Consider the following 13,169-nt stretch of genomic DNA (forward strand, 5'->3'; position numbering starts at 1 on the left):
GCCCTCTTGACTTACAACAGAGAGAGTGGAGTCCTCTCCTATTACTGTATCGTGTGTGTGCGTTTTTCCCAAGATTCCCACGTTTGTGCGATGGTGATGTGTCATCTACACTAAGTATTGAAAAAGTCACATTGAGTTTCATGAAATGTAACTCAGTTGTAAAAAAAATAGCCGCAAAAATGAGTTATAATGAACATTGTGTAAAGTCGGCTCATGAGTCACCAGGAGTTTATTACTTAACACGCGTAGTGTGTGTATTGGGAAGTCAGGCTCTGTGTAAACCACATGGGAAGTTGTGCAAAAAAAACTGTCATTAAAGACTTAGAGTACATCAGAGAGAGTGAGTGGAGTATTTACTGTTTACAGTACACATCAGAATCTCAGTATATGTACAGTAATCTCACTACACATGGCATGTAATCATTTTTCTCATGTAGAGTAAAGAATGTCCACTCTGGTTAACACAGGCGAAACAGTGGTGTTTGTCCCCCTCACCATTCTCTCTCTAAAAGATGGACAAATGCCAGTGACACAAATCAGCTCTAACTCCTTTAGATAGCCTAAACTTAACAGTTGATTTTTTTTAAATAATAATTACATGTTTCATGGACCCGCACTTGATCCATGAAATAGATGGCCTTTAAAAATACAACTCTGCCTGCCCCTATGTTAATCCTATGTGTTAAATTTCCATAGGGTTACATACAGTAGGGGGTCAACTACTTCCTTCCACCTAGCATTTAAGAAGAACATTTATTTATTTACGATACATTCTTCAATCACAAAGAAAATTGGCGTCCTTATCAGTTTGATTTTTACTCATTTTTTTTATTAAGGCATTAAGATCAATTGTCAAATGATGATTTTATATTTCTCTTTTTATGCAACTTTAGCATGGTATCAAATACATGTTCTCCCCACTGTATGTGTACATTTAGTGACTGTACACCCATCAGTTACAATACAGTAAGGTAATTTTTAGTCTCAGATGTCTGGATAATAGGGGAGGCAACAGATCATGCGTGTTTTAGGCATCGTGTAGGCCCTATATTCCCTGACGGAAAGTGTGCAGAAATTGGGCATTGACTTAAAGGAACACTTCACCATTTTTTTATATTAAACTATGTTATTCCCTTAATTAAGACCTTAATTAAGAATGGCACAGTAATATCCTCACTCTTGCACTTTCAGCTTCACTTTGGAGTGAGGATATTACTGCGCAGAGTCTAAGTGCTCCCAATGTTATTCCGCCACACAATATAGTTATCCCTCTTACCTGCTTACAAATGCACCACGTTTTATTTTGTCTCACCATACTTGGTTGTGTGACTACTCGTGTAACTGTATTTTAATTGGGAAAACATGGAGGTGTTTGGTCGCTTCTAACTTCATCTCTGTTTGAATCCTAATGAATGCATTGGGCTAGCTAAATGCTATCAAAGTTGCGCCGCGCGCCAGAGCCAGTGAGTGCACGCACGCATTGAAACGTGAGAGGTATGTATCAACTCGTCTTAATTAAGGGAATAACATAGTTTAATATGAAAAACGGTGAAGTGTTTGCTAAATGTTTCTGGGGGTTGGGGTGCAGTATCTCTCACAAGGTGCCTCTCATTCATGTTTTATACATCCTCCCTTCCTTCCTCCCTTCCTTCCTCGGTCCTCGTCCTCACTGATCTAGATAAAGAATGACGGGGTGGCAACAATGGAGTGCTATACTGTAGATCAGTGGGAACGAGTCTGGAGGACTGAGCATCGAGGATTGAGGAGGGATGTTGAGAGAGGCCCATAGTGTATGTTGCCATTGCTTGACCAACGTCAACTGTGCACATTACCACACTTTCACACACACGAATTGCATCACTTTAAACGTTCCTTATAATGTGACTTACAGTAGGCTATATCAACATGAGCAACACAAGGACAATCATAGTCACACATCTTCCCAATTTTCTTCATAGTACTCTTGTGTAACGACATGAAATGATATTCATGATACAAGCTTCTCATTTTGAAAGATATTGAAAAGCTTTATCCATTACCTCAATTTCAGTTCTATTTACTTTGGTCTTCAATTATATTTACTTATGATTTAGCATTCACTTACAGTGTATTGACAAGGCTATTGAGTCATAGAAAAAAATACATGTTTTCAAATGGCGACACTATTCTCTACATTTTGGGGGCTCAGATAGGTATAGGGAAGCTCCAGCTTATTATTCCGCTCCTCAATAAGAATAGACAACTCTCTCAGATCCTTCTGAAAATCTTCAATGAGCTTGCAAGGGACCTCTTCATCAAACAGATCTTCTGGGAAACTTCCCAAAGGATACTGGAATGTTAACAAAACAAACAACGATATTAACAAGTTGGTAACAACATTTATGACATTAAAAGTAATAGTGGGTCATATTATATCAGTGGCTGCAACAACATTATATGCTAAAGAAACAGTTTGCAAAATGTCTGACATGGCTAAAGATATTCTTTGAACATAATCAACATAGTTTGTCTTTGTCGTTATGCAATAATAAGACAATGAAGGCCACCATCATCCAGTATAATATAATGGAACACACACAAGAAAGATACTCTTTTCAAGATTTTTCTTTTCAATTTTGTTAAATTGATTTTTTTTAAATGTGCAGTTTGATTGTGAACAAAAACTCACCTGATCTGCAAATGTTTTGCTCAGCAGGCTCAGGACAGCCATGCCATTCACCGTCGTACCTATATCAGGTAAGGTCTCCAGAATGGTGCTCATCGTGGTCTGGCCTTTCTCCTTAGGAGGAGGCTTTCTGAGGGCAGTGGGGTAGTTGGGCATCCAGCCGCCAAAGTCAAACTGCACGAGGGAATTGAACGAAGGAGTGTTAAGACACAATGTGAAAAAGAAAAGCCAATCATAATCAAGGATCTATTTCCATTGTGGCCTCTGAGATTATGAGCTTATGTCTTAACATAATGTTGATTCATAAAAGACAACAAGGCAATGGTCTGCTCTGTCTCAGTCAAAGGGTTTCTGAGCTTTCCAAATGTTAAAAAATTAGCTGGGCATCCAACTGCTAGTGTTAAACTAAAAAAGGATCAGTTTGGGTTAGAGAGTCCATGGCGCTTTGGCTAAAAATGTGTACTAGATCTCAGTTAACCTTCAAAGGGGCAATCGTTTTATAATCTGAACCAAATAGATGCACAGACCCTATATGAGAATTTACCTGTCCATTGTTGACAGCTGCATGTTGAGCAGATGCAGTGAAGATCACCATGGTAACAAACTTAATGAGATCACTCACTGCCTGAAAAGACTCGGGAGTGCCTGTGGAGGAATACGACATTGATATATACATTTAAAAAACCTTCACTAAACAAAAGTCTATCAGCATAAAGGTGCATTCATATCTGTGAAACATCAGATGGCAACTAAATGAACTCAACTCCATGCAGTCATGAGTCATGACAGCACAAGGAATTGGCAGCCATCGATCTTTGTGTATTCTGACATTCTAAATTCCTCATGAAATCCTGTTTTTCCCATGAAAGTGTTGGGTGACATTTATTAAAGTGTCTCAAAATATTTTTTTTTTTAACTTTTTTTACTTTTTAAAAATTATTTTAATTCATCTTTTATTCCTATTTCTGCACACACCTGTGCTGCTCCTTCCCAGGAATCCGCTGGTGAAAATCTCTCTGATCCAGCTCTGCAGTTCTGTGTCCTTCTGCACATGCTCATCAGATGTGTAGTAATGTTGCACGACTCCTTCAGCGTACCTGCAAATGACTCCATGACTCAGTGAGTGTCTAATGTAGTTGCAAAACAAATGTCTGTATAGGGATGGTGAGTGTGATGTCAGGAATCATTAGCAATCACGTCCGTGTCCAGTAGCATTTTTAGGTCATGGAAAGTAACAGGGGAGCTACACCAGGCGCGTAACCACCAAGCGTTCCATTCGCGAAACGTATGCTGCAGCAGTTAAGAATCACTATAATCAATGGAAGTAGCTATACTATACTCCAGACGCGAGAGTGGCACAAAAAAAAATCTTCTAAAATGGATTTTACGCGTCACGAAGGGAACGCTTCAGTTACACACCTGGTGTACTGTAGATCCCATGTAAGGCTTGTGTGAACACGGGGCGTTGCTGACTGTCTTTTAGCCGTGTTGGGGTTTGGTGACGGTTAGCTAGCTTAGTTGTTTTCATCATAACAGTGTAACATACAACTTCACATGTTGTTTTCATCATAACATGTTTTGCTCATGTGAAGTTTGACAGAACACCGCAACCATTAGAATTGGACACGGAAGTGATTATGATGACATAGCGCCTAGCCATGCCCGTACGTACCTGAGGTCATTGTGTAAATGTGAACAGTGATAATATCATATTTATATATATATATAGTTGTACTCTTTTTAAACACATACACACAAATACAGAGAGTGAAAGAGAGAGAGAGAGAGAGAGAGAGAAGGGGTGGAACTACTGCTCCAACATTCCAATGGTAAGCATACTTGTGGATGATGTTCCACAGTTTCATGCCGTCATCTCTGTAGTAGTAGTTGGGGACGTCCTCCAGGCCTCTCTCAGAGATGTTCTCAGGCAGACAGAGGGAGCTGTAGGTCAGGGACGAGGTGGCACGCCGCAGCAACTTCAGCAATGACTCTCCACCAATGCCGGAATACTAGGATTACAGTAGGAAGTATGAAATACATACATGATCAAACATTAGATGAAACAAAAATGTTCAGTGTAGGCTATACAAAGATAGTATACTGTATGTCTCTATAATATTGCTGCTGTCAGGTAGAAACCTTTTTGTTTTTTTCAGGGGTTTTGACGATGCAAAGTTGAATTATTATTTTCAAAAAACAAAAATATTTTCTTTTCTAAAAATGATTGGATTTGGACATACAAGGTTTCCACCCGACAGCAGCGATATCAACATCCATATTTCACGGTTTCATGAAGCTGTATGCATACCAAGGTAATGGCGCCATCGTCGGAGATCAATGTATTTCTTGCCAGGATATTGATGTGGAGTGTGTAGCGTGTGTGAGGAATGACGAGCTATGGAAAAACAGTTAAGAGAACAATCAGCGTATGATATATTGACAGACTTCCTAAAATAACACTAAAATATACTTGTATTGTATTGGCCCTAAATACTATATAGATAGAATCAGACGGATTAGACAACATTTCCAAATTCATGTGATCAGCCCATGTCATGGTCTATGTTTCCTTATCATTCTTTTGGATAATTTGTCTTCTTCCTGCAACACTCGATTTGTTCGGTAAAAGGCCTCACACACCAGCTAATGAATGCGAGATTACACCAGCAGATTCCATACCTTGAAAAGGGGGTGCGGGGATGGAAGGTTCCGCAACGTTGCCATGGCGAACACCTCAGACAGCAGGTGAGTTCTCAGCAGGTGAGAGTCGAGCTCTTGCACACTGAACTCTGCGGCCCGCACAAAGATCTTAGCCAGCAGCCAGTCATACTTGGGGTCGGAGGGCAGGAAGATGGGGTTCTCGGGTCCAGGGGTTTGCCCTAGCTGTGGAGAAATGACAAATCCATGAAACTAGAACAGTGTGACGTTAATACTCGGTGCAAACATACTGTCTTAAACTCTGGGAACTGATCATCAAGCCAGATGCGCATGTTAATCACTTTGTCATTTTTAGATATTTAAGCTCCTGAGGTGTGAGACAGCACTGAACTTAAGCCCAATTTAGCTCAATGGAAACAAAACCAAGACAGGCCTGGACTGTAATATGAATTCAAATGAATAACAATGCCCACTTGTATTTATGCTTTCCTCCATTTTGTTCACAAGAAGAACATCACAACATTATGAACTTTGGAGAAATTACATAGAATTGCTACACCAGTATACTATGAATGTCATAATATGGTCAGTGCCTGCCATTTAATTTAGCCTCTGTTAAAAATTGAAGGTAAAATGTTTTGTTGGCCTTAACCCTATTTTTCCAAAACATACTTGAGCTCAATTTCTCCTAGACAATTATTTTGCAACATTTAAAAGTGTTACTTGTTTACCTGTATGGCGATGGGCAGCATCTTGCCCTGAGGGTTGCAGTAGAGCAGAACCAGGGGAGCGGTGAGATACTGCTGCCTGCCAGCAACTACATTTCCCACAAGCCCATCCAACATCTTGTAGTCACACAGGAAGACGTTCCCTTTCTGAGTGGTTTAGTTGGGGGGAAACAATAAATACGAAGTAAATATAGAAAAGAGTTTAGCATCAGACATAACACAAACTAGCTTCACCCATGAAAAAAGGACATTATTCTGTTGACCACTTTTTTTCTACAAACATTACATGATTGAAGCTACCCTTTTGTTCAATTTTTCAATTTTTTTTTTTTGATTGGAAACTGAAAATAAATATATGGATCCGGCCTGTAACTCCAAGATGGTCCAAAGTATAATGGGGTCATTGTTGGGTCATGCTATACCTTCCATCACCTTGTTTGAATATTGGATGAATGATTTTTATGCTTTGAAATTGGCCTGTAAATAAAAAATAAAAAAATAAAAATACTGTCTATCAAGAAGCCTTTCAGCAAATTAAATGTAACAAGATGTACCACATAGCGGTACAAAGTATGCGTGTGTGTATGTGTGCGTGTGTAGGTGTGTGTGTACCTGTAGGTCTGTGTGCACATGTGTGTGTTTACAGGGCAGCCGTGGTCTACTGATTAGGACTTCAAGCCTGTAACCGAAGGGTTGCCGGTTCGATCCCCGACCAGTAGGAAAAATGTGTGCGCATGAGTTGAGCACTGCTCTCCCATGCACACATACGGCTGAAGTGCCCTTGAGCAAGCCCCCCACTCCTCCCTGAGTGCCGCTGTTGAGCAGGCAGCTATCTACTTATTCTATCCCGTGCTAGACCAATGTGTTGCCTACCACTATCTCCGACTCCAAGGTGTGTTCTCCGAGAAGGTCTTTGACCATCTCCTCTGTGACGGGGAAGTTCTCAGGTAGTTCTGAGCAGCGCTGGATCAGCATGGGGTTTATGCCATTCAGGAACTGGTAGCCAAAGAACTCGTCCTCGTCCCAGTGGTCCTCTACGTATTCTGCAAAGCATTCCATGTCAGAACATTTGCAACAGATACAGCCAGTTCTATGTTCCTATGCGATTCGGAATAAGGACGAGTACCAATGGTTGTGTTTGTGATGTCACAAAGGATCTGGTGCAGCTGGTCGATGCTTTCCCAGGAATCTCTGTTGTCAGCTAATCCATTGAGCTTCAGATAAATTAATCTACACACACACACACACACACACACACACACACACACACACACACACACACACACACACACAAAGTAATGATTCATTATCATAATTGTGAGCGTCTTTGTAGTTATAAAATGTATATTATTACTAATGTTGAAGGAGACCGCACGCCCATCCACAATCAGATGTAAGAAAAAGATGGTATGATTAAAAAAAAAAAACACTTAGACACTTACTGCTTTCCTGCTGTGTAGGAGAACTCGGTTTCCTTCGAGAAAGAGAAGGAAAGTTCCTCTGGCAGAAGAAGGGCAGATTCGTAATTGACAATCCGGGGCAGGCCTTCAGCATACACACTCCACCTTTAAAAGTAGTGTACAGGGGGATTGCAAAGGATGCTTTAAGCTAACACCACACAGACATGTAGAGTAGACAGACACTGTCACACACAGTTCGTTTTTGGTGTGTTGCCCACAAACCTAATCAACTTCTGTCGTCCTTCTAGTTGACTCAACCTTGTCTTTTGGGCAATTGGGTTGGTGTCCTGGAACACGAGTGAAGCTGAAATACAAATGTAATCCCGGGTCAATATTAATAATGACTCCTTTGTCAAAATTGTTACAGAATGAAGGTGTTACATGTGTGTGAATGATGTAGGCTAGAGCCAGAAATTGCCCAAAACACCAAATGTGTCTGTGTGTGTGTGTGTGTGTGTGTGTGTGTGTGTGTGTGTGTGTGGTTAAGACAGAATATTTCCAAGATTTCACCACTGAGCTGTGAGGTGCACCACAAGGAAATGTGAACTAATGCCACGACTAGACACAAGCACGCCTACCTTTGGCAGGTCTTAACACAACGGTCTCATCACTGCCAAGCCAGCGGTAACAAGGAAACAAAATGTCTTCCCCCTCAGGCGTCTTCACAGTGATCTTATTACAGAACCATTGGTTGTCAAGGCCCAAAAATGCCTTGGTGCGGAGATTTAAATAGATGAGTTCCCCTAGGAATGATTCACTCTCCAACGTAATTGTTCGTTCCTGCAGAAACATATGGAGATGGAGTATTGAAGTAAATATAGGCTACTGTATGAAGAATATGTTTTCAAAAAGGCAACTTTTTCAGGCAACTGAGAACTGAGTTTTTAGCGTTTTAGCAATTGAGAAACGCAGAATTAATCCAACCAAAATAACTTCAGTACCACAGTAACGGTTGATGTTACTTGAAATTCACAATTCCAAATATTATTTTTCAACAAAGTTATAAAAATTGATTCATTTCAGACACATTTTAAAACAAACTCTATGCTAGGGCATCTAAACAGCTACAGTATAGTGCTAGACTCTGAGGCCATCTTTAAAATCATGTGTCCAGAGTTTTCCTTTTCTGTTGCTTTAAATGCACTTACCGATCCTTTGAAGAAGCCGAAAGACAAAAAGCGCCTGTGTACATTCTCCTCCTGGCTCTCAGCGTCAGATCCACGCAGTTGGACGTAAACGTAGCTCGTGGTCCCAGAAAAGGATCGGTTTCCAGTGTGTGCCGTCACTGTGTAGGTCGCCATGACTATTTTGCAAAGGAGAGGACGCAGATTACTTAGAGAGGACAAATAAAATCTTTGAAGACACTACAAATATTGAGAGAGAGAGAGAGAGAGAGAGAGAGACATTGTCATTGTAATTGTTAAATGTTGCTGTTATAAAATGTTTGACAAAATGTTATCCTAATTTGAGCAGTAACGAAAGATCAGTCTGTGGTTTGCCAAGACAAATATTTTCCCATTCACAGACGTGTGTACATTGGAAATGGGATGGGAGTATTTGTCTCCCTTGATATCTTTCCGGCATGATGTGTGTGAATGCCGTTATGAGTCTAAATGTAGTACTTGCTACAGTATGTGCTACTTTTAATGTCCCTTTTTAGAGTGTACTCATGTAACATTTCCTATCTTCATGTTTCTCAAAGCGATTGGATATCTTGCCTTTGTTTCAGGCAGGCAGAGCGATAGACAGACAGACAGACAGACAGACAGATAGACACAGACTCACCTTTGTAAAAAATCTTCTTGTTCAAAAAGACTGTGTGCTGCTGAGACCAAGAGGATGGGACTCAGATGACGTCTGAGAAGAGATCTGCACATGCAGCTTTAAAAGCACTCCCCTTCTTAAATACTCAGGCGCTTCATATCTACCTGCCTATATATACCCATCAAAGATGACCTAATATAAAACGTTTTTGACTTGAACTGGTTGAACAGGATTGAGCCTTTGTGTGTCCAGGCTGTGTTCAGGGCTCAGTCTGCAATGTTGAGCCAGACCCCCTCATTACGTTGGCATACAGGCAGTGCCAAGCAGGAACACCAGGATTTTTCTTTGTGTAGCAATACCAGAATGTTCATTGACTGGGCCAGAAGCAACAGGGTGAGGCCTATTGCAGCAACGCAATTAGAGCACACACGGAACAGATAGGTGGGACCATTGACATTTAGGATACAGTATACACAGTATACAGTTACTTTCTTATTCATATTTTTTTCCAGTTACTCCATGAAGTGGCTTTTTGGGATGTGTAGGCTATGTCATAGAAAAACTGATGAACAAAATGACTATTTTGACGGAATAGATACCGTGCCCTCCATAATTATTGGCACCTTTGTAACCTAGTCTACCATGAAGTAGACTAAATATTTTGAACAAAAACAATGTTGCCTACAATTATGGGCACCCGTGCTTGCAATACCTTCTTAAGCCTCCCTCTAATTAAACAGCTTGTAATATTCTCCAATGACATCCCATAAAGTTGGAGAACACAAACCAAGGGATATAAAAGAAGCACTTAAGCCACCATTGATGTGAAGATCTCAATGTCTTTGTACATTGTCTCAATCAAGGCCTTTGCTATACAAGTGTTTAACACTCTCCTATAGCATGGAGGTAGTAATCCTTTTTTTCAAAACTGTCTTGATAACCTGTGAGATCCTGCCCGATAATTAGCCAAAATTCGACTATCAAACCGTTAATTCCTGGCAATTGTCCATTGTTCATGCTCATCAGTGAATTATAAAGTTAGCCCAGAGACAAGGGCCTGTTCAGGCCTGCAACAGACTCTGATTTTTATCTTGGCAGGCCATCAGGCAGCTGACGTCATAAACCAGTACTGACAGGGAAATTCAGAGTGACGCCAGTCTTTTAACTGATTTTAAACGTCAAACCGGTAGGGAAAACAATATTGGCAATTATGCCATTACTGTAGGTTACTGTACCCTGGAACACAAAAAAAGACAAAAGTTGGTAACACTTTACTTAACGGGTTAATTCATAACACATGCATAACAGCTGTCATGAACTGCACACGAAGCATTCATGACTGATTCATGAAACACGACTCAACATTCATACCAACACTTTCATGAATGTGGAAGACAAAACGACGAAAACTTGTCGAAATAAAAGTCCAGCAATCTAGTAATCCATATACAGGGTATTATGAATCCTCTCTAGCGTTTGTAAACATCTCATGAATATTTTATGAAGTCTACTTCAAATGTCACTTTACTATACAAGTTGTGAAGTATAATCATACTGGGAAGTGACTGACCATCTGTGGACCTCTGAATGGTTGGACATTTCTGTTTTATACATCTATATAGTCATTGGCGTAGGCAATTAATGCAATTCTTCAGAGGTCACTATCATAAAATAAACAAACAGACAAACAGAAAACTAAATTCTCCTGGACACTGCACTTCCCCATTGACTAAGATGTGACACGATCAGGTTGGCTAAAACAAAAAAGACAGCAATGCTGCTTTGCGATTGTCGGACTTTTATTTTGACAAGTTTTTTACATTTTGTCTTCCACATTCATGAAAGGGTTGGTATGAATGTTGAGTCATGTTTCATGAAACAGTCATGAATGCTTCATGTGCAGTTCATGACAACTGTTATGAATGTGTTATGAACGAACCCGTCAAGTAAAGTGTTACCCAAAAGTTTGATTTTATAGAGAGCCTCAATGACCGAATCAGTAGAATTGTTGTCAGTGGAGTTCATAAAATAACTATAATAGTATCTATCTTTTGTTTGTTCAGTAGTGAATAATGTGTGTTGTCAAGTTTGCTGTGCAAGGCAACATGGCAAATACATCCGTTTAGAAACTATTAGATACTGTACTGTCATGTTGGAACAGGAAGGGGCAATCCCTGAGCTGGATTTGTTCCAGTGAAAGGAGCTCTGAATGCTTCAGCATTAATTAGGACAATTCAAGCTCCCAACTTTGAGGGAGCAGTTTGGGGATGGGCACTTCCTGTTCCAATATGACTGTGCACCAGTGCACAAAGCAAGGTCCACAAAGACATGGGTGACAGAGTTTGGTGTGGATGAACTTGACTGGCCTGCAGAGAATCCTGACCTCAACCCAATAGAACACCTTTGGGATGAATGAGAGCACAGACTGAGAGCCAGTCTCCTCGTCCAACACCAGTGTGTGACCTCGCAAATAGCAAATTCATCAAAATTGCCTCGGTAAATTCGATCATCATTCTTACTGTGATGGTGTCATCAAGAAACCAGCTGTGACCGCTTTGTCGTTGCTCAAGTGATGAGCAAATAAAGTCGTAGAGGGCACCATCTCCGAAAATAATGTTGCCCAGGAAGTCGGAGACAGTGCTGTGAGAGGTACAGTACGTCTCTCATCTCTGTTTGGCGCTCGGCTTTCGGCCTTGTATTACAGCCCCGGCGATGTCCTTGACCAACCCCACTTCCACTCGTGCCATATTGCTTAAAGGAACCGTATGTAGGATTCTGGCCAAAACTGGTACTGCAATCACTTTCAAAATACTGTAGAGTGGTGTATCCACTCCCCCCTCCCCCCGATTTTGTGATCAGTAGATAGGTGGAGGGTGGCGCATCAGGCCAAAACACACAATATGTAAACATCAACATCAGTTGAGGGCTGCAACTTCACTTTTTAAATGACAATATCCTGGCTACTGTTGTCAGTGATATCAGTATTTGAAATGAGCATGATTTCTTAATGTCTAGTGACATATCAGGGCCATTTTATGATTAATTGAAATACATTTCTTACATACGGTTCCTTTATCGCTTCATTTTATCTTCATTAGAGGTTTTCATTTTATTTTTAACTTTTATTTTCTATCATTACTGTGTCATTTTATTCATATTTATCAAAGTGTTTTGAGACCATTGCCAATGGTGATATTGCACTATAAATAAATTAAAATTGAAATTGAAATTTAAATATTGGCATGACATAGGACAAGAGAGATTTATAAGTGGTGGGTGAATTAACAATTTATTGACTATAAACCATAAAGGTAAATGTGACCACTTAGTTGAATGTAAAGTAAAACTCTAGCAGGTATACTGTCACAAAGGAACAAAGTGAGCTCAACCAAACAACCAAACTTAAATGTAAACTTAACAAGTAAGAAGTAAGAACAAGTTAGAATGTCAAATACAGGAGATAAAACAATTCATTAAACATAAAGTACAGTACAGACCAAACTCAAAAGTAAGGAGAGAGAAAGGGAAAGAGAAGAAAAGAGAGAGAAGCTGAGAGGTCAAGGTACCTTATCTGCAGGAGCTATCTTGCTTTATCCCAAAAATAATCTGCATGACCCTCTCCGTAGTAGTCCATTGGTCATTTGGTGTGAAAACATAACATTATTAAGTATCAATTTAATACCAAACATAAATGCATTACATTCACCACATACATTTACACAGATTTTCAGAAGTGACCATCAAACCAGTTATGATATTTAAGTAGCCCTGGCACCCTGTATAGTGAAGGAAAGCCGTTGGTTTGAGATGTGGGGTGGCCATTTGGCTGCTTAGGCCCAAAATCCTGGCCTTACACATCCATAATTCCATTCAAAATGTATTTTGCCATCTGCA

At 40.1% G+C, this 13,169-nt stretch overlaps 1 protein-coding gene across 2 annotated transcripts; it reads right to left on the bottom strand.

Moving 5' to 3' along the window:
* Window positions 1-860: 860 nt before the first annotated feature.
* LOC134088154 (hydroperoxide isomerase ALOXE3-like) lies at window positions 861-12,909 on the bottom strand. Of its 2 annotated transcripts, none has more exons than XM_062542087.1 (15): window positions 12,842-12,909; window positions 8,660-8,814; window positions 8,090-8,291; window positions 7,734-7,815; window positions 7,494-7,616; window positions 7,178-7,281; window positions 6,925-7,094; window positions 6,055-6,198; window positions 5,345-5,548; window positions 4,974-5,060; window positions 4,505-4,674; window positions 3,641-3,762; window positions 3,210-3,310; window positions 2,669-2,839; window positions 861-2,329 (listed from the first exon to the last, which is right to left on the bottom strand). In XM_062542087.1, the coding sequence occupies exons 2-15, from the start codon at window positions 8,810-8,812 to the stop codon at window positions 2,150-2,152; spliced, it is 2,013 nt and encodes a 670-aa protein (XP_062398071.1). In that variant the 5' UTR covers window positions 8,813-8,814; window positions 12,842-12,909; the 3' UTR covers window positions 861-2,149. The 2 variants fall into 2 exon arrangements, with proteins under 2 accessions (XP_062398071.1, XP_062398068.1); XM_062542084.1 differs by lacking the exon at window positions 12,842-12,909 and adding an exon at window positions 9,297-9,488.
* Window positions 12,910-13,169: the final 260 nt, after the last annotated feature.

The sequence above is a fragment of the Sardina pilchardus genome, chromosome 1, assembly GCF_963854185.1.
Source record: "Sardina pilchardus chromosome 1, fSarPil1.1, whole genome shotgun sequence".
In the NCBI taxonomy this organism is placed as follows: domain Eukaryota; kingdom Metazoa; phylum Chordata; class Actinopteri; order Clupeiformes; family Clupeidae; genus Sardina; species Sardina pilchardus.

Bases quoted from the DNA above. Each gene is read 5' to 3' on its own strand.
- LOC134088154 (XM_062542087.1), bottom strand. From the start codon at position 8,812: ATGGCGACCTACACAGTGACGGCACACACTGGAAACCGATCCTTTTCT. The intron at 3,311-3,640 runs GTGTGTGCAGAA...ATTCCTCCACAG, and splicing joins CCTGGGAAGGAGCAGCACAG to GCACTCCCGAGTCTTTTCAG. The intron at 2,840-3,209 runs GTAAATTCTCAT...TCCCTCGTGCAG, and splicing joins CAGCTGTCAACAATGGACAG to TTTGACTTTGGCGGCTGGAT.